A 24,670-nucleotide genomic window follows, 5' to 3' on the forward strand; every position below is an offset into this window, starting at 1 on the left:
GGTAGGGGGGAGGCTGTGGCCAGCACTGGGCTGGCCCCAGCAACCTTACCTGGGGTTCTGGGGTCCTCCTGGGGATGCAGTGGTGGCAATCCTGGTGCTTGGAGCCTGATTGGTAGTCACAATGTACCTCCAGCCAGCTAGGCACTGGTTTTGAGCAGCGCACACTGCCCCCCACATGTGCCTCTCCAGTGCTTTTTTTTTTTTTTTTTTTGGGGGGGGGGGGGGGTTGCATAGGGTTTTTTTTTACCCCTAGATATATGACTCTCTCTCTGCCTGAAGAAGGGTATTTGTACCTGAAAGCTTGCAAAGAACAATTTTTGCAACTATTTAGTTGATCTAATAAAAGATATCACCTTTTTCTAAAGAACCGTTTCTGCCTATGTCCTTAGAAGGCTTAGACCAACACAGCTACCCAACACCCCCGAAACATTTGATAACAAAAAACGCTGTACAAATTAATTGCTTAGCATTTAATCTGATTAGTAAGATTAAGTGTCAGTAGTCGTTCTGTGCTTAAGTATTTTATCACTGCTCAGATGTTAACTTTTAATCTTTTTTATATCTTGTTCTTAATGTTTTAAGTTAAAAACTACTGAAGCTGAAAAGGTTGAATGGGAGTCAAGCAAAGCTCAGCTTCAGCAAACTTTAGAAGAGAACAAAGAGAAAATTAAGAAGTTGGAGACCTATTGGGTAGAGGCGCAAAGTTTATGTAAAACAGTGAATGAACATCTTAAAGAAACACAGGAACAGTACGATACCCTAGAGAAGAAATACAATAAGGCCAAGAAATTACTCAAAGATTACCAACAAAAGTAAGTACTATTAAAGTGAAACTCACCCCCAAAATATGTGTTTCTCTCTTGCTTTTAGGTAGCCTAAATTGTGGTCAGTGCTGTAGTTAAGGTTTGTAAAATATTTTGTGTTGTAAGTATCTCAATATAGGTTTTTATAACTTCCAGTTCAGGTTGAACTTTACTTATTCTCGCTAGCTTAATATATAGTTTCCAATTTTAGTGTGTTTCCCTATCAGCAGAAGTCCTTCGCGTGTTGCAATACAATTCTGTTTCTTTCCCCAGAGAAATAGAATTTATGAAAAAAGAAGAGGATCACACAAAGGTACTTGGAGAGAGAGACCAGAAACATTCAGAACAGCTGAAAATGTTGCAGGAAAAGGTTAGGCAGTATCTTATTTTGAATACCACTTTCACATTCTTGAAAAGTGGCATCTAACTCTTTGCATTTTAACACTTACAGATTTCAGAGCTTGAAAGCAAATTAAAAATATATGAGAGAATACCTTACATGTTTGGAGGTTTGCTGGAGGCTGGCTCTCAAAGTCCAGAACAACTAAATGAACACTCTGAAGTAAAAGAAGACATTGCAAAAGAAATGGAATCAGTAGTGGAAAAAATAGATTCTTCAGACACATTATTTTCTGGTAAATTAAGCAATAATTAAGAAAATCTTAAAATTCTATATTGGGTTTTGTTGGGGTTTTTTGGTTACCTTCAATATTTTAAAGGTGTATGGGAGTGGTTGTGAGTTACATTTTGCATAAAGAATTTGAGCCACTTCAGTATGTGATGCAATATAAAAAAAGTATTAGTAGCCCTGATATATTTTGGTGAGGGTATAGGAAACTAGAGATGCAAAGGAAGCCTACTTAATGGAAAGAGCACTAGGCCTGAGTTCAGAGGACCTTGGCAGTGTTCTGTTCTGTCAAAAAGATTTAGTCTGCTTTAAAAAAAAAAAAGTCTTGTAATTTCTACTGTAAATGGCTGGCTAATATTTTTAATGTACAAAAAAGGGGTTCAGTAGTTTTATAATTAGCATCTTAGAGCACTGTATAAACACAAACATGTTTGGTATCATTCTTGCTGCAACCTTAGGAAGTTAAAGTAGTTTTTTCTTTTTGAGTTTTATGTAGCTATTTACAAGAAAACTGGGTGTCTCAGGTTACTGACAGTAATTTGAATGCATTCTAGAATTCCATTTCCAGGCAATAAAACAATTATGTTTTAATAGAATAACTTTTTATATTTATTGGAAAAATGTACTAAGTTAAAATATTGAGCTTTGACAGGATTTCCAGAAACCTATAAATTAGCAGAAGAAGCTTATAATGCTGTATTTGTTCCATTTTTTCTGAACTTCCTTTTGATGATAAGTTCCCTGGTTTTCTTAAGGATCTTGAAAAGAAGTCTCCCTCACTCTTCCTTTTTTCTTTTCAGTTTTTTCAAGGAAAGCATTGTCCTAGTCCTAAATCATAGACTATAGAAAATCTGCATCTCTGTTATTACAGAAGAATGGATAGACTTTGTATTGTTGCTGGATTTGAAATGAATAAACAAATATATCTAGTTGAAGGCTTGTCGGTGACAGATAAAATACACACCTGGACTTAACTCAAAGTATACTCACTTTGTGTATTGCAGTAGAATATATTGTTAGACATTAGTCTAGGTACAGTTGGGTACAATAGATTCTCCATTTTGTCCTTGTTTTGTTATGAGTTTCATCATTCACTATGTGATCAGGTTATTCATATGATGTCGTCTTAGCTACAAACAAAATAAGCAGAAGAGAAGAGAAAATGGCAATTCCCTTTTGTGTTTCTACTTTGTTTTTGTTTAGCCCCATGTTATTTGATGGTTGGCAGTTTCGGGTAAATCCCAATAGCAGGTTGCTTATGCTATTGATGTGGATTTTGACTTTGGCCAGCTTTATTTAACGTGTAAAATTGGTAGCTGTCAAGTAGATTGTTGGAAACTGTTGAAGATTCATTCCTCATTTCATGGTCCGATTTATGTACTGAACAGCATGGACCTGAACAAATACAAGCTACTGGAGAGGAAGGTGGAAGTAGAATAGTTACAGATGGGTTTTTAATGCCCAAAATTATAGACTTCTGACGCAGGTGGTTGCCAACAGGTGTCAGATGGTCACAACTATCCTGTCTTTCTCATTCTGCTAACTAGAATGAGTTGATCATGACTAGAAGGAAAGGATCACATAAAACTGGACAACTGTTGATCTGAGTTAATGACCTACCTGTGTCCTAGTGAATTATGAGGGTATAACCTGGTAACACTTTCATGATTGCTATTAGAAACCTTGAAAGTGAGATAGTTTCAGAACTGCTAGCTCTTAGCAGTCACCCTCAAAGTTTCTAATAGCAGCCCCTGGACTGCTGCTTTCCTCTTCATCATTTTTATGCTGTTAACTAGGTTATGTTTACATTATAAAATAGATGGTGGGGCTGAAAGATGTGTGCACTTATATGATTTATGCATTCAATCGTTATGACAAATAACAAGCATTTGTTATAATGTAAGAAATGGGCAGAAAATGGGAACTGGCTGTGTGCTATGCATGCAATTAAGCAAATTAGAAACAAACAAAACTCTGTGTTAGAGGTGATATCTTTTATTAGACCAACTAAGTAGTAGCAAAAAATGTTCTTTCTTTGCAAGCTTTCAGGTCCAAACACCCTTCTTCAGGCACAGGAGAGTTCAAAGATTTGTAAAAGTTCTCTCAGGTAGAAAAGAAACTTCAGCTTGTACAGGGGAGGTAAAGGATGTTGTGGTTCCCCTGTGTTTCAAAGTCCATTTGTGAAAAGGTTGCTATGTGAATATGCAGATTAAGCCAAGCTCCAGCAGGTTTCTTCCCTGAAGGTGTCAGATGTCAGGCAGGGAGTTGAATTTTGCTTATTTCCTATTTAGCAATGAAGTTTACATTTCCAATTAAGCAAATTTTGTACTTACCTGGTATGCCTATCAGTGGAATACACTGCATAAACACTTAAATTATTTTTGACAATTGATGAGAGTGCTGCTCTTTGCTCTCGGCCTTAAAATTGCCTAGATGTCCTCTTATGAGAAGGGAAACAAGTTTTATAATAGTCAAAAGTGCTAAAATAAATAGGTAAAATAGTCAGTTTTCAGCATAATGGTATATCAAAATGACTATGCAAAGGAAATGTCTCCTGAATATCAGAATATATGGTATTTACACCAGTTGTTACTGTTTCTGCCATAAGTGTGTCTAATAGATATATGTGTCCTTTCATCTATCAAGCAAGTAGCAGCCAGTCTAGACGAAGGATTTTTTGTCCACATCCCTCATCTCTGGTAACTGAATAGTTGTCGCTTTCTAAAGCAGCTAGAGCAATCACAGTTTTAATTTTGATTTTTTTTTAATTGAGGTTTTATGCTCGTAAAATTCTTAAAACTCCTTAAAAGCAGAGGAAGTTTTATAACTCTTAAGAAATGGGCGATAGTTCTTATACTCCTCTTGTAATGTGTCCTTACTGCTCAGAATTTCTTCTGCCCACCCCTAGATCTCCACTCCAGCTTGGCATAATTCCCACTGTAGTAGATGAACACAAGGAAGAGTGGGGAAATTACTCTGAATTGGATGCTTCTACTGCAGGTACCTTCAGCTTTTTAGGGTTTAGAGTAGAAGGTCAGGCATTCTGGAGAAGAACCCCAGCACGGGAGCAGCCTAGGACAAGTATCACCTTCAAGGCTGATGCAGCTAGTTTTTTCTACACTCCTCTGCTTCTCAATCTGAGTTGATGAAATTGTCACATAAGAACATTACTTGAATTAACCTTATTTCTTCCTTTTTGGGGGCTTCTTTACTTAAAGAAACCTCTGAAATAGAGCACTTGGCTTCCTTCCTTGTGTTTCCGAGCACCAGTATGTTGTCCTGAGCAGAAAAAGCCTTCCACCTGACACTTCATAACCATGACTTTCCCTCTTTGTTCTATTGCCCTGTCTCTCACTCTCTAGAAAGTTCGAATATGTTTGCTCCAAAAGAATAGGCTACTTAATGTCCTGGTGAGTTGGAAAGCTCATGCTAGTGTTTAGTGAAGAAAAATATACAATTGGATGAGAATAAACAAGGGGAGACTACTTCAAATCAGTTTCTGCTAATGTGTTAATCTATTCTCAAAGCTGTAAAGAACTATCCAGATGTCCCACCATACCTTCCCAAAAGCCTTTTGAAAAGTCTGCTAATTATATTCAGGTGTACGTGTTCTCTTACTGGGCCTAAAAAAGCCTGTTTCCAGATTGGTTGGCTACAGTATTAATGTTTGATAGCTTGATTTGTCATTCAGACATGTGGCAGCCAATGTCTTCTGACAATATTAATAAGTTGGAAAGCTTGCCTGGTGCTCAATCTTTAAAATATTTTGTGTTTATCTCAGATTTTGATGCTTTTGTGGGAGATACTCCAAGGTTAGATACCAGTGCTCACAAGGCAAAAGCTCAGCTTGCTTTGAAGGTAAAACGTCAGCCACCTTCTCGATCAAAGCTGAAAGAATCTCTTGGAGCTGGACCACAGAATATAAATCTACAGGTACTCGTATCTATATATAGTACATATCGTTGTATGTTTTTCTCATTTCACCGTTTTAAAGTTACCCAAAACTAAGCTCTTTTTTTTGTAATAGGAACTCTTGCATTTACTTGAATATAGGAGAAGGTCATCCCCATCTCCCTCTCCCCTCCAATCAGCAGTAGGGGAGGGAGTGGGTTGCACTCCCTGGACAAGCCATTCACAGCTCCATCCCATGCCCCTCCCTGGCTGGGATAGCCCCTGCCCAAGCCCCACTCCCTCCCTTACTGCCACGCTATTTCCCTCCCCCCGCCCAAAAGATTTACCAGCCAGACGCTGCTCTTCAAGTTGCTGGGCTGCACATCGACAATCATGTGGCTCATTAATAATTGACCGATATGGCTCGTTAATAATCAGCAAAAAAAATCTTTATCAGTGCACCCCTAATAAACAGTGCAGTATAAGGTCAATTTCTATTTTGATCAAAGAGAAAAAAATGAACTCCAAAATCTTGTGTAGAAAATAGCAGACATAATTTTTTCTGTATAATTTTAAGATTAATTTTATTAAAAAGCAAGTAATAAAGATTTTCATAATGGATGTCATGGCTGCATGACTGCATACTATATTTTATATAATATTTTTATTTTTATTTACAGGATGAGGATACAGAGGATACTTTCCATAACAGGGATTTTTCTATAGCATATCAAACCAAGATTTTAGAAGTAACAGAAAAGCCAGCCCCATCTCTGCTGAATGATGTAGATCAAACTACTGAAAAGCCAGAACAAATGGAAAGCTCAGAGAGTCTGTTAGAGTCGAGCCCTTCTGCATCCACTCACTCTTCTCCGGTACACAAACCAAACAGTGAGAGCAGCATGTGCAGTACACACTCTCCTCCTGCAGATGATACAGCTTCAGGTTCTCCTCAAGGATATTCCAAGAATGTTAAACACAGAGAATTAAAAGGGAAAGGAAGAGAGGCTAAAGGTAACTCTTTAGGTTATTTTAATAGCCCTTGGATTGAAATACTTTATGCTAGATTGAAATGACTGTTGAACAGTAATATTCCACTCTCGCTTAAGATGTGGGAAAATCACTTGTGTTAGTATAAAGCAGTGGTACTCAACTCATCTGGCCCTGCAGGCCAGATCTGGAACACCAGGCCAATCTGCAAACCAGATTCAGAGCAAGAGGCGATGTCCTCTGGTTTGCAGGGCTATAATATGGCAGCAGCAGCATTAATTACTATAGCTCCCAGAGCTGTGGCAGCCACCACTGTTCCTATTGCCAGATTTACAGATAATGTAGTTCCACCCTCTGGCTTCAGCTATGGGGCTCTCCATATGTCTAGAAATTTGGCAGCTGGATGAGTAGGAGGCCAGGAGCCATAGCTACACTACCAAATTTCTGGACCTGTGAGGAGCCTTGCAGGCGGAATCCAGCCTACAGGCTGTCTTGGTCACCCCAGTATAAAGTATAATCTTAGTGTAAAAATTAATTGTTTGCTACAAGATTAGTTGTTGAAATATCTCAGAACATGGATTCTGTCTCTCTAATGAGATATACATGGTACTTGGGTCCTGCTATATGAAGACTAGGAAAGTTTTACAAAATAGAGATTGTTAAGGTTTATATTCTGTTAGAACAGTATTTAGATATACATGGCTGGATACTGCAAGCATACTCTGCAAAGGAATGATCCTTGTTACAGGTCAGTTATTTCACTGGAATGCCAGCACTTCAGTGGCATTTGATGGATTGGCATTAAAGGTAAGTTTCTCTGTTAAAATACAGCAGCAGCCAAATAGGTAAATAGGCTGTGTTTAATGATTCTTTGAAATAAAATATTCAGGGGACATCTTTTTTGGTTCTTTTGTGTGGAAACAAGTTTACAGCTACTGTGCACACATCTGAATAACTTAATGAAGCATAACAATCATCCTAGCTTTAAGGGGTTAAATATTTAAACACATTTTTATTACTCTTTCCTTGTGCTTGCAGAACAAATAGCTAACAATATTTTGTAATGAATACAATCCTTTGTGTAAAGGAAAGCTTCAGTCAAATTTAATACGAAAGAATAAAATGCCTTAAAATAGTGCAGAAAGAAAATGCTGATAACAGTAATTACACAAGAAGACTGCAGCTGTAGTGTTGAGAACCAGATGCTTAGTACAAAAGACAAAGACTAGATGCTCACTAGCTGTCATGTGTGAGCCTCTGAAAATTTCTGGAATACCAGTATGTGAAACCTTTTCTCATGCTGCACTTCATTTCAGGCTTTGGGTTCAGAGCATCAGCCTGAAGATTGTTAAAAATATCTCCATTTAAAAAACACCTAGGGTACTGATCAATATACCATTTGTTCAGCTATTATATCAGCTTTATAATAAAGGTGCATACAAGCATTACATTTCTACTGGTGGAATCACAGTGCTACTGGTAGAAACCTTAGGTGTATTAGCATTTGCTTGGTTTCTACCAGACCAAAAACGGCAGGTCCGGTAGAAAAACCTTTAAGGGGATAGAAGTTCTACTGGAGAAACGAATGCTTGTACACTTACCCCTCTGATCCAAGCTGCCCCTCTGTTCTCCAGCATCCCAGCATGCATTGCTTTGCTCTTCCCCTACCCCCTGAGAGACCTCTGCTGCTGCAGCCTGGCTCACAGCAAACCTTTCCCCTTGACAGCTTTGGGGTTGGGAAAACCCAACACCTGTCCACATTCGTTGGACTGTGTAGATCCACTCCCTCTGTGGACCCAGACTGGCTCATTCCTGCCTCCACTGTTCCTGCAACCCTCCCCACCCTGCCACCATGGATGCAGATCACACTTGAAATGATAATTCAGGTCTTGGGGGAGTAGATCTGGAGGGTACAGTTGGTGCCAGGTTTACACAGTTTGCTTCTGGGAGGGGGCAGGGTCTGATAGATCCAGGTCCAATCATGGAGGACCTGAAGTGCCTAGACCCCCTTCCCTCCCCCTACCCCCATACCCAGACTCAGCAGAACCCAACCTTGACCACCCAGCACCCCATCTGCTAGCCCCAAACCCCAACCAGACTCCTCCAACCTGCTTTGAATCTGAGTCCGTAGACTGGTGCCAGAGGGGTAGGGTTCCAGTGCAGGCTGCTGGAGGGGAAATTGACAGGCTCGAAAAGACAGCAGACACACACTGCTGTCTCAGAGCCTAACAGTTGGGAAGAAAGGAAGGGGTGTTGTAGGCAAGGGCAGCAGTCCCCTTAGGCAACCATCCAGTCAGTGCTGACCTGTGCCTTTAGCTGTTGTCAGCTGTCTCCAGCAGATGGGACCCTGCAAAAGTTGGGATGCATGCGCAGGGCCTACGTAGCTGTGTGGTGGTAGCAGCGCAGACTGTGAAGCAGCCTCCCAGCCCCTGTAATGTTTGAACAGTGCGGGCCCAGTAGGTTTTTCTGCTGGAAGAACAAAACTGGTAGACTTTGCGCCATATGCTTCAATGCTTGTTTGCACCATAAGTCATTAATTTTCCCTTGAGTTAATAGCAACTGCTGATGGCAAGGGGGAAACTATGGGACTAGAATGGATCCCTAACTGCATTAAGGAAAGTGTCATGGGTTAAAAAAACACATTGAGAGGTGGCATAAAGGGAGATGCAATACGTCAAGCATAGGTCCATCATAAATTTAGAGAATGGAGCTCTCAGACCCCCAAATGTTGCCTCTTAGTCTAAGCTCCTGCTTACTTGCCAAGAGAGACTTCCTAAATTGGATTGATGGGTAAGTAGAATTTTCCATGTCTTTATAAGATACTGCAATGTGTGTATATGTATGTCTATATATCATGCTACTCTACCATGTCACATTTTGGCTAGGGACAGGCATTCAAAAAGCTGGCACCTGAACTGATTCAACCTTTGCAGGTTCGTCTAACCTGCCTAGGCTGAACCAGTTCACAACAGGACAGACATGCTCTCTGGACTGAGGCAATGTAGGCACATGCCTGCAGTTGCTCAGGCCAGGAACCAGGGAGCACCAGGGAGCCATTGGCTGCAGGGAAGCTGTGCTGGGAGGCATGGCCAACCCAGCCTGAACTGGCCAGAGAGGGGTTTAATTCTACCTCCCTGTGCCACCAGCAGGGACCTGAGCCAGGTCTACCTGCACTCCCCCCTTGCTGCTGCAACAGGGAGGCACCGTGGCCCCTGAGGCAGAGGGGGGCAGGGAGCAGAGTTCGTTTCACCTCTACCCCACTGGCATCCGGGTGGCTCCATGCCTGGCATAGGCCCCCGGTTGGCCACTCCACCCGAGGAATAACCCCATCCCTGCCCCCCCACCAGGGGCCCTGCCTGGCCGTGTCCCCTCCATGCAGTTGCAGTGGGAAGGGCAGAGCCCTTACTGGGGGCGGCAGCCACTGTCACACTGTGGGAGAGAGCGAGCCCCTTCCTGGCAAGGGGCTGGGCTGTGGACTCAGGCTACACGCAGCAGCGCCAGGGTGTGGAGCGGTTCAGAGCCCTGGAAGCCATCACAGCACTGCCACAATCCACAGCCACTCTGCCAGCCCCACAGCGCAGCCCCACTGGGAAGCCATGATGGGCTCCTGCCCATCGGGCATTCACCTCTCGCCATTCCAACTGCTGGGCAGGGATGGGGCCGGCCCCCGCAGCTCATTCTGTGCCAAGGCAAGACACTGGTGGGGCTGCTCTGTGGGGCCAGCAGAATGGCCGTGAAGTGCGGCAGCACTGCAGGGGCTTGTAGGGTTCTGGCCTGCTCCACACCTTGGTGCTGCTGTGCACAGCCCCTTGCCAGGAAGGGATTGCTCTCCCCCACAGCGTGAAAGGAGCTGCCACCCCCAGTAAGGGCTCTGCTCCTCCTGCCACAGCAGTGGGGAAGGGGCATGGCCAGGAAGGGTCCCTGGTGTGGGGGAAGGAAGGGGTTATTCCTCTGACCGCCAGCAGAGGGTCCGATCCAGGGGCCTATTCTGGGCACAGAGCCACCCAGCTGCCAGTGACATAGAGGGGAAACTAACTCTGCTTCCTGCCCCAGTCTGCCTCAGGGGTGCCCCCCTGCTGCAGCAGCGAGGGGGGAATGCGGGCAGACCCAGTTCAGGTCTCTGCCGCAGTGGCAAGAGTGGGGGAATTAAACCCCTCTCTGGCCAGACCCCTGCCCCTGCTCGGGCTGTGGAGCAGAGGTGCAGGGCCAGCCTGGCTGGGCTGGAGCAGAGAGCCCCGCCCAGAGAGCATGCTGGGATGCTGGAGGTCTCTGATTTAACTCAGACTGGCAAAAGGTCTGGGACAGACAATGCATTAACTGGTTTGAGCCAAATCAGTTACGTCTGATGCTACATTCAGCTAGGTTTATCTTAAACCAGTTTCTGATCACTTAAACTGGTTTACGTGTAATGTTTGTCCCTGGCCTTTGTCTAACGTAGAAAATAAGGATTGTATTAATGCAGTGAAATATAGAAAAAGTGTTGTATTAGACCCCTCTCAACACTCCAGTAGGTTGAGATATCTCTTTCTCAGAACAGAAATGGAGGCAGAGAATTGACTTGCCAAGACCAAAGCATTAATCAAATCAAGAGATTCTGGCATAGAATCCTATGCTCAGAATACTTAGACCATATATCTCTCCCACACCCTGCTCAAATATTATCAAGTGTCTAGACAAATACTGAATTGCCTCAAGTTTATCACCATTTCTTATTTGTTAAAATAACCCAGTAGCTTAGCTAAAGGACTTCTTCAGTAGATTTATCCCTTTCATCCTGTAAGATCCAAAAGCACTTCACAAACCGTGTACATACAGTGCCACAGAAACATTTCAGATCTTATTCTAGGCAAGACAGCTGCAGTCAGACAGCTGACATACATTATAATTAGGTTTGGCAGGATTTAATTTTTATTGGTAAACATCAATAAACGGTGATTTCAACTTTTGCTAAGAGACTGACGAAAAAACATTTCCAGTGACCAAAATGTATACGTTGTAAGAATAGACGGCTGCCGCAGTGCCCAAGTGGGCTCCTGCTGAGCAGCAGCTGAAGGCAGGCGGTGGGCTGGGCATGTATGTCTGCATATCTGTCCCCAATCCCATCTTCTCAGCTTGGTGCCTGTAGGGTGCTAGCCATCTGGGCCCTCCCTTGCAAACTTGGGTGGAAGCTGGTGGGCAAAGCAAGCTGCTGGCTGTAGGGGAGCAGATGCAGCAGCCAGAGGTTTCCTTGCTGGGATGGCAGGGGGAGAGCCGGGGTGGGGGCAGGGGGCAATGGGCAGTGACTGCCACAGAACAAAGCAAAGTGGGCACTGAGTTCAGCAGCACTGTATATTGGGGCCGAGAGGTGAGGGCTGACAGCCTGGCAGCACGACACCTTCACCTGTGCTTGATGTGTGCTGGGCTGGAGGAGGAAGCAGGTGTGTTTGTGCGTGTGTGTGTGCACATGCACACTTGTTCATGCCCAATACCTCATTTCTCACAACCCTGAAATTTTAAATTGATAAAAAAACTAAATAAATGCTTAAAAAAAATCAATTTTAGCTTGTGGCTCTGAGCAACCCTGATATGCCAGTGCCATGCCCCTACCCATACTCTTGCCGTTCCCTCCCAACCCTGCTGACACTCCTCACTCCCAGCCTGGAGCCCCTTGTTCCTGCCAGTGGCCCTCGCTGCTGACCTGGTGCCTCCCACTCCCAGCCCCCAGACCCCCAATGTCGGGGGCAGGGGGTGTGGACATAGGTGATGCCATAGGCAATGTGTTGGGGGAGCATGTGGAGGGGTGCGGCATGTGCCTCCACAGATTTCTATGCCCACAGCAAGGCACAGGCCTGTAGCCTGGCTGGACCGGCATCAAGAAGGATCCATCTCTGTAGCCCAGTGGGCAGGACCTGGTGCAGGAGGGCAGAGCAGGGCAGGGAGGCTCAGTGCTACTGCCACCAGAAGTGCTGTGCTTCTATGGCTACCAAGGTAAGATGCTGCCACAGTGAAGGGGCATGACTCTACACCGCCATGGTGGCACCTCACCTTGGTGACCATGTCGGCATGGCACTCCCAACGGCGGCAGCACTGAGCCTCTCCACCCTCCTGCACCAGGTCCCACCCACTGGGCCACTGAGATGGCTCCTGCCTGGTGCCAATCCTGTCAGGCTGCAGCTCTGTGCTCTGCTGTAGATGCAGAAATCTGGGGGGAACACATGCTCCCCTACCCCCGATTTGTTGCGTATGGGCTTGATCCCTCTCCATGAGTGTGTGCAGCAGCAGGGAGCTGCTGTTCCTGCCACCCCCACCCCCCCAACTCCTCCACCTTCCCTTTCCCCTCCAGAACAAGTTGCCCATAGGTCCACCCCACTCCCTGGCTGGGCCCTGCAGCCACATATTCCCGCCTGCTCCAGCCCTTGGCACTGCACACTGCCCTGACTGTGCAGTCCCCACAGCTGCCAACCACCAACCCTGCCCCACTCTCCCTCACTCTGCGGGCTCGGTGTGAGCCACTGCTGCCACCACCTCAGTCTCCACACAAGTTATGCCCCATCATGTGTTGGCTTTGCCTCCCTGCCCTCCCCACCCCCACCCCCTATGGATCACCTATGCCCCATTCCCCCACATAGACTTTCCTAAGGGAGCTGCAGAAGCTACTCTCCACCACACTGCCTGGCTGTATTGCCAGCCACATGCATGTATGCCTTATGCATGCACACAAGCCCATGATGCCCCCTGCCTCTGATCGCTCTCCTCCCGCTCCCCACAGCCCCTTGCAGACAGAAACTCTGCCAGCCTTCAAGGAGAAACCCAAGGTTTCCTGGATTTTTCTCCTTTAAAATCCACATTTTTCCACTGGAAATGGAAAACCCAGATCCCTGGTCATGGCTCAAGACCTATGCACTTAGCTAATGTCAGATAATTCTGGGAGAACTTCAGTAATGATTTGATGTTTTTCAGAATAATCTGAATATTAGTAAACATTCTGGTGAATTACTGTATTGTTGCTCTTGTCCTTTTAGGATACTAAGGCGGCTAGGACTGAAAGGATTATAATCAGACTTCTCTCCTTTAATCATAATTCAAGAGAGGTTTGTGGCTTTTCCTTGGGGAGTAATTGAAAAAGGAACTAGGTTATTTACCTTATACAAAATATTTAGTTACTTAACCAGCCACCATACTGTATTAATAAGATTATGGCTGCAGCCTTTCTTGCCCATCTTAGACAGTCATTCTTATATCCTCAGCAACAGGAGATCTTTTGTAATTTCCTGGTTCCATACAGCTCTGTTGAGTGCTATATCTGAAATTCTCTATGCCCTTCCTTGTATAAAAACTGTCGTACTGTGTGTACATAGTGCAGAGGCATAACACAGCCAGTTTCCCTGGGAAGTTGCCACATGCAGGGCAACTTCTGGTTGCTGTTTTTTTCTGCCTCCTGTGCCCCCCAAATCAACACCTGGGGAGGCTGCCCCAGTTACCCTACTCCAGTTATGCCACTGGCATAATGTGCATGCAATTTTGTTTCCTTTTGAGTACAACTACTATAACCAGGTGTGGCTGCAGTGCATGAAAACTTCCCTTGGTAGCTAACAAAATATTGCAAGTGTTAGTCTTAAAGCTGATAGTCATAGAATGGGTCAATGTAGTATATCAAAGATAAGAGAATACTAGTGCTGAAAATTCATTCTCAGTAGGTAAAATAATGCTAACCAGTGTTTTAGTGTTGCGTTCTTATATTCTAATGATTTTACTGTCTACCCACTATATAAAATAGCACAGAAGCCATCCTTTATGCTTCCTCTCATCCCATTCATACATCTTGTATCAGTCTACTCATTTTTTTTTAAAGTGGTCTTACTGCTTTTATCTTGGAAGTTGTTTCTTTAAAAAAAAATTCTTGGAGAGAATGCAAGTCTTTTGCAACAAAATGTAAACAATCAGTTTTTAAGGAGCGAGTCAACAGGAATACAGCTAAATGGAACTTGTTGATATAATCACTGGACATTCAAAGACCCTTTGATCAAGTGCTTTAGCAAAAGTTATAAAGGAAACCAAGTCATTAATCAGAAACTATTAAAGGGATAGGCTGAATGAATACTAAAGTATTTAACATGAAAAAATAGATAAATTGTGTGTTGCTCAAAGAAGCCCTTCAAGCAAAGGTGGAAATTAATATATTAATTCTCTGGGGGAAAAGTAAGCGATAAGCTGTCAACCCTTGTCAGTAATGTTTTCCAAGTTACTTTTGAACTAATCTGTAAATAAGATCTAAAAGAGGCAGGCAGCTTTGCAACAGAGGGAAATGGTATTCAAAATGCAAGGGCACTCAGTAATGCATTTTCAAGGAATTAAAATATGCTGAACTGCTAGTTTACTTTCTCTTGGCAATTTTGGCACTCAAAAGAGGGGGAAGCATAATTTGCATTTGAGATGAGGGTGGCTGTAGCAGTTTGGTTGGTGTTGGTTCTGTCTGCCTGCCAGAAACTATTCATAGTCTTTGAAACTGAACTTGAACTTGTTTGGTAAAATGTCATTAATTTCATTACCCTGAACACTTATGAGGAACATTTGTATCAGTATCTCTTTCCATTTGAAGTGACAGATTGGTGGAGAGAGTTCTAGAATAAAAAATTAGCAGTAAGTAACATTTCCATTCATACCACAATCTGTCCATTAGTGACAAGGAAATCATGATGGATAAAAGAAAATGGAAGTAGCTCCATATGAATGTGTTCAGGGGCTATAAACTGGATTGGCATCCTGTTGAGAAGGCATTTTTGTGTGCTTAAAAATCCCATTTATAACGTCTGATGAACGTGGCAATTGCACATCTTTCACTAAAGCCAGTGCTTTTTGTTCGTTTTGGAGGTTGGAGGGGGTTGTGTTTTTCAAGAACACATTTGTTTTGTTTTCTTGGCAAGAGATTGCCCTCATTCTTGTAAACTGGATTCTCTTCAGAACCAGGATCCTTGAAGTTGCATGCGCTTCACAGTTTTTCTCATAGGTCTTCAATGAATTCTTCCCTGTTTTGGATGGAAGTTATTAAATAAGAGTGTAATTATTTATATTAACTGTTACAGATTTGAAGAGTCCTTTTTGCATTCAACTTGTATAAGAAAATGAAAATAGTATGCTATTAAGAAATACAGAATTAATTGTTCATTTTTGGAATAAGGTCAGAAGCTGTACTAAAAGGCATTTTGCCTCTTGAAAGTGTGTTTGTTTTTTTCCTGGAGAATACAGTGGTTGGAGACGACATGTAGCAGACCTGGTTGCTAACAAAAACTACATTTCACTTGTTTAAAAGAAGTGGACCCAGTAATTCAAAGGGTTCAAAGAAAGGTAAATTAAGAGCTTGCAGTACTATCTTGAGGTCCTATCAGGGAAAGATGGACCAGTGCCAATTTAAACTTGTTAAAGGTAGAATGATAAGTCAACCCCCACCCCACTCCACCCCCAAACCTGGCAATCTGAGTTGAAACCATTCCCTGTGGTGAAAAGTTAGACCCTAGTAAGCTGTACCCTAGACTGATTGGTTGACCATCCTGAAGGAACTACAAAAGAGCTGAAATTTCCAGTTTCTTGGAATGAATATATCCATCTTTGTTCCAGTTTTTAAAAATATAATTCATGTTCAGTTCCTTGCATGTTGGACTTCTTTCCCCATCTGAGGTTATCAAAGTTTGTACAAACTTACCGGAGTCGTCCATCTCTAAAGTTCTGTTTTCTCCTTCATAGGCAACTGAACGGACTGACTTAAATATTCATTACACAAATAGGAGGCCTGGTGTAGAGACAACAAAATATAAAAAGATGGAAGGTGGTCATGAGCTGTGAGGTGTTTTGCTTTTTCTCTAATGTTTTTAGTAGTTATCTGCAATATCTGGAAAAGCATATGAACAGAGATAGCAAAATTTGCAGGTGTTACTGTTACTTAGGATGAGAGGAAGACGGGCATTTCAGAAAAGCCTAACAAAGCCTGAGGGCAAATAAAATTAATTATTGACAAATGCAACGTAATACACATTGTAAGGAATAATTACAATTGTCCATCCATTTTACTGCGGTCTAAATTTAACTGTAACCACTTTAGGAAAAGACCAGCATATCAGTAGACATATGCTAGCTCAATAAAACGCCCTGCTTAGGGTGCACTTATCAAAAAAAGCAAACAGTTTTAAGATATGCAAATAATAGAATAGATTGACAGCAAAAATATTAATTGTCATGAGGTAACTATGTATTGTCCCTAGTATACTGTGTTCAGTTCTAGCCTTTCCCAATTAAAAAAATGTTGCAGAGATGAAAGAGTTTCAAAGAATGTTGACAGATTTTTAGAAGCATGGAAAGATTTCCATTTAAGGAGATGAAGTACTTGATTATAAGAGAGCATGTGACATAACTATGCAAAGCAATAAATGGTATTGGAAAAATAAATATGTTGCTTCTTGTGCTTTGAGAAAAGGTAACTAGGAGGCATTCAATGAAATGCAGAAAATTTGAAAATGATAAAAGAAAATAATTGGGCATAGTAAACTTGTAGAACTCATAGTCAGAAAAGATAGAGGCAAGAAGTTTAGTGGGATTCAAAAAGGATAAAGTACCAGATACTTCTGTGAATAATGTAGAATATAGAAATGTAATTGCATGAATATAATATTTTTAGAGAGAATGTAAACACTTCGGGCATTTATACATATACTTTTTTTTTTCCAACAATGCGCTGGAGATCTGTTGCTTCGGCACAGACTTGATTAACTGTGTGTGCTCCGCATGCGAGCTGAGGTGAACTGCACTGTATAACTGAACTGTATAAGTGGTGAAATGCACGTCAGTGTGCCAAAAATGGCAGTAGTGCACTTTTGAACTAAAGCACCTCCTGGGTGTTTTAGTTCAAAAGCGTGCTGCTGCCATTTTCTCAGCGCTGGTGCATTTTGCCACTTACGCAACTGCACACGTTGCAGTGCCAAGCACTTTTCAAAGCACCTGGCGCTGCAACGCATGCATGTGTAAAAATGCCCTTATACTTTGAAACATAAGCCAGCCACCAAGTGGTAGGTTTTTAGGAAGAAACTTTACTTAAGAGCAGATTATACTGTAATTTTCTACTAGAAGTGTTGTTCCATCTTTCTGTTCATCTTGGGCACCTATACACGAGCGCAGAGGCTGCTCCAACGCACTGGAATTCCAGCACATCAGAGCAGCTCAGTTGTGTCTGCTGGAGGGTGGAAGTTGTCTGCTGGAGCATAGCGATTGCCACAGCCTCCTACATGCCATGCATCAGCATCTCCAAACTTAAAAATGTTGACGAGGGTGCTTGAACTAAAGCTTGTCAAACAGCTCTTGGATCCACTCTAATTAAAACACTCCCACTCCCCCCCCCCCCCCCCCCCCCGGAGCACATGTAAATGTGCCCTCTTATTGTAGACAGGGTGCTAAACTAACTGGACCAGTACTCTAATCTTTGTATGGGAGTTCCTATATAAATTTAACCTTTATAGTAAATACCAGTCAACCCTAAATCGTTCTTGCATCAAAAAAGCACTTCAATTAAAGTTGTTTTATTTTCTTACAACAGTTTGCTCACAAAGAGTGAATTTCCTCACAAAAACATATACCATAAAAAGTAAAATAAACTCAAAAGCAACGTTCATCCTACAAAAAAATCTCCCTCTCATTAGTTCATTAACAAAGCATTAAATCCTACCCAAATGATCATATCCTCTGTAGGGAATGCTCTTATAAATTTAAAAATATCTTCCAAAATGCTTTACTGATGTTTGCTGCTGTTAGCACCTCTAGTAGTGGTTTCTCTGCTTGCATATTAACTTGTGGATTGTCCATATAAAGTTAATTTTGAAGCTTAAGATTTAGGAGCCAAAAAATTGTATGGCTTCTGAAGCCTCCTTCTCCTCCCTTTTTTTTTTTTTAGCCACATTAGAGTAAGATTTTGTAAAATTATAGTAAGAAATTATCTTTTGGAAGTGCTACTTGTAGATGACAAATGGGGTATAGCAAAGCGAGAAAGATGGGGAAATGTTATGAGAGATTTTTGTGAGAGTATATTCAATACAACACAATAAATTGCTCTTTTCTATGGTCAGCCCATATTGCTTCATAATTTTCCCAGTAATCTGAGTGCTTATGGTGTTCTCCATTTTTTGTAATTAAAACCCCAATTAAAATATCTGAGCAAAAAGGCAAGTAAAAATAGCTTGGGGGGTAGCAAACAAGAGGAGATAGTAAGGTGATCTTAAATCTGGATTATTGTAATTGTGGCTTAAATCTCAGGTTTATACTATTGTTTTTGTGATGGTATATGTATTAGGATAAATTTTTTGTACTTACCCAGTATTTTGATACAAAGTAAAAGAAATCTAGAGCTTTATATCCAGTAAAGCCATACTATTATTCACAACTCTGTTCTTTTACAACTGGAAGGTAAAAGATCTTTCTCTTTCATGAAATTAATTCCAGTCATCTATTTCTTACAAGTCTTCAACAATCCCTCAGAGTCGAGGATGATTTTTTTTATCTGCGTGTCCAAAGATGGCTGATGAGGCCTGTTCAGGATTGACAGACTCTGCTGCAGATAGGACACGCGTTTCCGTGCGGGGTGGGTGGCTGGATTCTTTATCTGGTCTGCAACACACTGTTTCTGCCACTCCTGCTTTTCTCTCTCCTGTTGTTGTCATGAGGTTTCAAAGTACCAAGATTCCTACAGCAGACTCTACCTCCATTTGGTGCAGTCCTGGGCAGTAGTCTCCCATGAGTTGACATTGTTGCATTTTTTTTTTAAGTTGGCCTCGAGGAAGTCCCTGAAGCACTTTATCTGACCTCCTCTTGAGCGTATGCTTTGGCTGATCTGGAAGGATAAAACTTGCTTTGGGAGTCTGGAGTCAAACATCCAGGTGATGTGGCTGGCCCACCAAAGTTGATGTCAGATGGTCATCGCCTCAATACTAACGGGGTTTGCTTGCAAGAGGTTGCTAACATTGATGCGTCTGTCTTCCCACAAAATTCTGAGGGTCTTCTGCAGGCAGTATTGCTGGTACTTCTCCAACTACTTTATGTGTCTCCTGTACATTGTCCATATCTCAGCTCTGTACAGCAAGGTGGGGATCGTGACTGCTTAATAAAACATGAGCTTGGTTTTGGATCTGATGTTGTGATCTTCAAACACCCATTTCTCCAGGCATCCAAAGGCTGCACTTGTACATTTGAGGCAGCATTGGATTTCTTCATCAGTGTCAGCCTTCTGCAAGAGAAGGCTTCCGAGATATGAGAAATAATGTTCTCCAGAGTCTTACTGTGGATCTGGATTACTGGAGCTGGAGACTGTTCATTAGGAACTTGTTGGTGGAGGACATTAATCTTCTGAATGTTAAGCGTTAGTCCCGCTTTCTTGTATGCCTCAGTAAAGATGTCAGTGATTCCCTGGAAGGCTTGCTTCCGAATAAACGCACACTACAGCATCAGCAGCGTACTGGAGCTCAATGATTGAGGTCAGGATGGTCTTGGTTTTGGCTTGGAGTCAGCTGAGTTTAAACAGCTTACCAATCCATTCAGAAGTTGAGCTTCACTCCAGCTGGAAGCTTGTTGGTGGTCAGATGTAACATCATGGCAAGGGAAATTGAGAAGAGTAGAGTGATGACGCAGCCTTGTTTAACTTCCATTTTAACCTCAAAGGGATCTGTGATAGATCCATTACTGAGAACTGCCACTCATATACCATCATGGAGCAGGCAGAGAATTGTGACAAATTTTGGTGGTTATCTGTACTTCAGAAGGATCCCCCATAACACTTCTTAACTGACACAGTCAAAAGCTTCTGTAAAGTCAAAAAGACCATGTAGACAGGCTTGTGTTTTTCCTGATATATTTCCTGCAGCTGGTGAGGTGTGAAGATCATGTCAGTTGCTCCTCTTGATATCCTAAACCCACACGAGATTCTGGGAGGAGCTCCTCAGCAAGTGGAAGGAGACAGTTCAGGAGGGTTCTCACAATGATCTTTCCTGTGGAGGTCAATAAGATGACCTCTCTGTAGTTTCCATGGTCAAACTTGTCTCCTTTCTTGAAAGTTGTCATAATCGTGGTGTACCTGAGGTTGTCTGGGATTTCCTCATCATTCCAGATCCTTATGATGAGGGCATGAAGCTGTGATGTGAGCTCCTCTCCTCCCTGTTTGAAGATTTCCATGGGGATTCCATCCGCTCCAGATACTTTGTTCTTCAGCTGCTTGATGGCTTTCCTCGTCAAGGATTGGAGGGATTCCAAGATCGTCTCTGACTGGGTGTTGCAGGATGGAGTTGAGAACACTCTCACCAACAACAGTCTCACATTTTGAAGACCTTCTCAATCTCCTATCAGCCATTGATGGCTCCCCTTTCCTTGATCAGGTCTCCTCCATCCTTAGGTCTCAAGGGGGTTGGTCCCTGAGTGCTCAGCCCATAGCTGGCTTTGGTGGCACCGAAGAAACCACATGCATGTCAGCAAGATAGGTTGCAAGGGTGGGCTAACAAAAACAGGATGCGTTTCAATACGGACAAGTGCAGGGTGCTGCACTTGGGCAGTAGTAACCGGCAACACACTTTTAAGATAGGAAACGCCCTTCTTGAGAGCACGGAGGCAGAAAGGGATCTTGGAGTCATCATTGACTCCAAGATGAACATGGGCCGACAACGCAAGGTCACGGTTGGCAGGGCTAACCGGACCCTATCGTGCATCCGCAGGTGCATCTCAAGTAGGGCCAAAGAGGTGATCCTCCCCCTCTACACAACACTGGTCAGGCCACAGCTGGAGTACTGTATCCAGTTCTGGGCACCCCACTTCAAGAGAGATGTGGACAACACTGAGAGGGTTCAGAGGAGGGCCACACGCATGATCCGGGGACAGCAGGGCAGACCCTACAATGAGAGGCTACAGGACCTGAACCTGTTTAGCCTTCACAAGAGAAGGCTGAGGGGGGACCTTGTGACCATCTATAAACTCACTAGGGGGGACCAGACGGGTTTGGGGGAGACCTTGTTTCCCCTAGCGCCCCCCGGGATAACAAGGAATAACGGCCACAAGTTGTTAGAGAGTAGGTTTAGATTAGACATCCGTAGGAACTACTTCACAGGTAGGGCGGCTAGGATCTGGAACCAACTTCCAAGGGAAGTGGTGCTGGCTCCTACCCTGGGGGTCTTTAAGAAGCGGCTCGATGCCTACCTGGCTGGGGTCACTTGAGCCCAGTTTCCCTCCTGCCCAGGCAGGGGGTCAGACTTGAAGATCTACAAGGTCCCTTCCAACCCTACTTCTGTGATTCTATGAAGATGTTGAATCTTCTTAGCCTTGTCTTCCCACTGTTTGTTCTTCATATCACGGATTCTCCTTTGGACCTCTACCTTGGCTTGTTGGAGATACAATTTCTTTTGCTTGGAATTGGTGGTGTTTTGCCAAGCACAAAAGGCCTTGTGCTTGCGATTGATTAACTCTTGGATCTCCTGCTCATTTTCATCAAACCAGTTTTGAAGTTTCCTGTTAGGGAGCCCAAGTGTCTCTTCACAGGTGCTGATGATGGTGGCCTTGAGGGCACCCCACATGCTGCTGACATTCTCCCACTGCTGATTGGAATTCACCATTTTTTCATTGAGGTACTGGTGGAAGAAGTCTTGCTTGCTTGGGTCCTTGAGTCCTTCAACATTGATCTTCCATTGGTATTGCTTCTGCTGCAGTAGTTGTTTGGGAGCCAGTTTGAGTGACATCACCAAGCAAACGAATAGGCGATCAGTTCAGCAGTCAACAGCTCCTAGCATAGCTTGGGTGATACAGACATCTTTGTGATCCTGGGCATGGACAATGGCGTAGTCAATTAGATGCCAATGCTTAGATCATGGGTGTTGCCATAATGTCTTGTGCCTATTTTTCGGGCAGAACAGGGTGTTGGTGATGGTTAGCCTGTTTTCCACACATTTGTTTACGAGGAGGATGCCATTAGAGTTAACTTTTCCTACTCCTTCCTTGCCGATGGTTTTGTTTCAGAGGTTAGAGCCCCTTCTGACTCTGGTATTGAAATCGACAAAAAAAATAAGTGCATCTCCTTCCAGAGCGTCAGAAAAGACTTGGTCAAGATTGGCATAGAATTCTTCCTGGGTTTCATCGGCAGCACCAAGAGTCGGGCCATACGTGCTGATGACAATGGCATGTTGGCTCCTTGCCATTTTAAGACCGAGTCATGAGGCACTCAATTTCAATAGAGAATTCATTGAGTTAGTTTACGAGTTCATTCTTAATGGTAAAGCCAACTCTGTGAAGTCAGCATTCTCCTTTCTCTTTACCCTTCCAGAGGAAGGTATAGCTGCCTCCAAGTTCTGTGAGCTGTCCATCTCCTACTTGCTGTGTCTTGCTCAGTGCAGCTACATCCATATTGTATTGCCTGAGTTCTTGGGCCATGATTGCAGCGTGGCACTCTGGGCATTTACTATTTGGGTTGTCCATGAGGGTTCTATTGTTCCAGGTCCCCAAAATGATGCTGTGTCTTTATTGGTTTTTTTGACCACAGTAAAGGTGATTCCACTGGGTGCAGTTATCTAGTCAGGAAGAAATGCAGAATACTGTATTAGACAGGCTATGTTTAGGGCACCTTTTCTAGCCCCCTCCCCATCTGGGGTAAACAGAGGAGATCCTGAAGAGGGCTGCTCAGTCACAGTTACAGCTGCTGAATTGCACTCCTGTCTTGTCTAAGTACTAGATTAACTTCTTGTAACTGCCACCTTCATGCCAGTTCACAACTAGGAAATTCCAGAACTTACAATCCTGCTCCTGTTGCCATTAACTGGTCACCAAAGGGCTTGAGGAATGTGCTCGAAAAGCTGTTTTCATGGAAGACACCTGTCCATGACTTTTTTTTATTGAGGTACTGGTGGAAGAGGTCTTGACACATCAGCTTTCACACAACTCTTGACAGAATAGGACCTTGATCCAATAGCAAGGAAACTAAAACACCTGGGATCTTGTTCCACCGCAGCCTTTATCCACCTTCACACCTGTTGAGATTCTGTTATCTTCTGCCTGCTCTGCTGTTCAGGACTTGTAGACATATGGCTGGGGCCTGGGCAGATTTATTTATAGTGGTGACCTGTGCTTGCCATGTCACAGCACCATCAAAGTATATGTGTGGCTTTTCAGGAGGGAAACCATTGCCATCTGCTGTCCTCACCACATCCTGGTGGTGCTGCTGCTGCTTGGTCCATGACTGCTTATTAGTCAGAGTTACCCCTGCTTATCTCACAGCTTACCTTCCCTGAAGGTCATCCCATTATTTGCCACCTGTGGATGCAATGGGTAGCAGTACAGCTCTGCCCCACAGAGGTATGGTGCATGTGAATTCAAAGACCAGGAAGTCGAGCATCAGGTTATTTTTAAATCTTTGTGGTTAAGATGAACATGCATTTTAACAACACAGAGTTACAAATATTAAAGTTTACAAATACCTTTAGTAGGTAGTTAAAGTTTGCTTAATTTCTGCTTTTTTCATACACAGATGAAAGGAGAAATGAAGATAAGACAGTAGAAGCAAGTGAAGGTACAACTTCTGGGAAGTCCAAAAGAAGATTTCCAGACTTTGGGTGAGATTTTTTGTGTGTGTGCATGTGCTGGTGCAGAAGTAAATGTCTTTAAAATGTGATTATGATGTTTTCCTCTGCATTTCTGGTATTCCCCTCTTCATCCCTTCAAATTCATTGAGCTATCATTCTACTATTAATCCTCACTGGTCATTGACTGCTCTGTCAGGTTTAATCATGATAGAATTACTAAACAAACAAACATATGAGCATACAAATATGTATTATAGTTTTGGGACAGCATATTCTATACTTTGCCTCCATGCGTTTATATAGAGGGAGGTATTAGCTGAATTCCGTGAGATTGAGTAAAATACAACAAATCTCTTCAAATTACATTGCATACTCTTTGAGTTTTATATTGTCATTTTTTGAGAAGTTACAAGTAAATTCAATAATTTCAATTAACTCATCTTGAATATTAAGCTTAATAAACATTAGTATATGCTTCCAGATGCTCCTAAATGTTCTTAGTATTGTAGATCTGAATAATACTTCAAACTTAGTATTATAGATCTGGATAGTACTTCAAACTCAGTAAAATATTATGTCCAAGTTATATGTATTTGAAGATTTTTTAGGAGTAATGATTACTATTGTACTATTAATCTTTGTAACTAGAAGTTGTTGTTCTTAAAAAGCCAGAAAGATGTTTTTTCAAAGCCTTGTCTTTCAGAACAGGTGCTATGGGATAAAATAAGAAAATGAAGCTGCTATGTTTGCTAGGTAGCATATGCCCTTGATTTTCATAGATTTCATAGACATTACGA

The 24,670-nt window shown here is 42.8% G+C and overlaps 1 protein-coding gene across 3 annotated transcripts in view; it reads left to right on the forward strand.

The window, feature by feature from the left end:
- The window catches only part of LOC102566101 (neurabin-1), an 88,498-nt gene that overhangs the window by 44,095 nt on the left and 19,733 nt on the right, over positions 1–24,670 (forward strand). For all 3 annotated transcript variants that reach the window (XM_019480269.2, XM_014599404.3, XM_014599405.3), the window contains exons 9-14: positions 583–812; positions 1,077–1,173; positions 1,255–1,438; positions 5,213–5,364; positions 6,003–6,336; positions 23,819–23,903. In XM_019480269.2, the coding sequence (XP_019335814.1) occupies positions 583–812; positions 1,077–1,173; positions 1,255–1,438; positions 5,213–5,364; positions 6,003–6,336; positions 23,819–23,903 (1,082 nt within the window). The remainder of the gene's footprint in view (positions 1–582; positions 813–1,076; positions 1,174–1,254; positions 1,439–5,212; positions 5,365–6,002; positions 6,337–23,818; positions 23,904–24,670) is intronic.

Source organism: Alligator mississippiensis, chromosome 4 (genome assembly GCF_030867095.1).
Source record: "Alligator mississippiensis isolate rAllMis1 chromosome 4, rAllMis1, whole genome shotgun sequence".
NCBI classification, from domain to species: domain Eukaryota; kingdom Metazoa; phylum Chordata; order Crocodylia; family Alligatoridae; genus Alligator; species Alligator mississippiensis.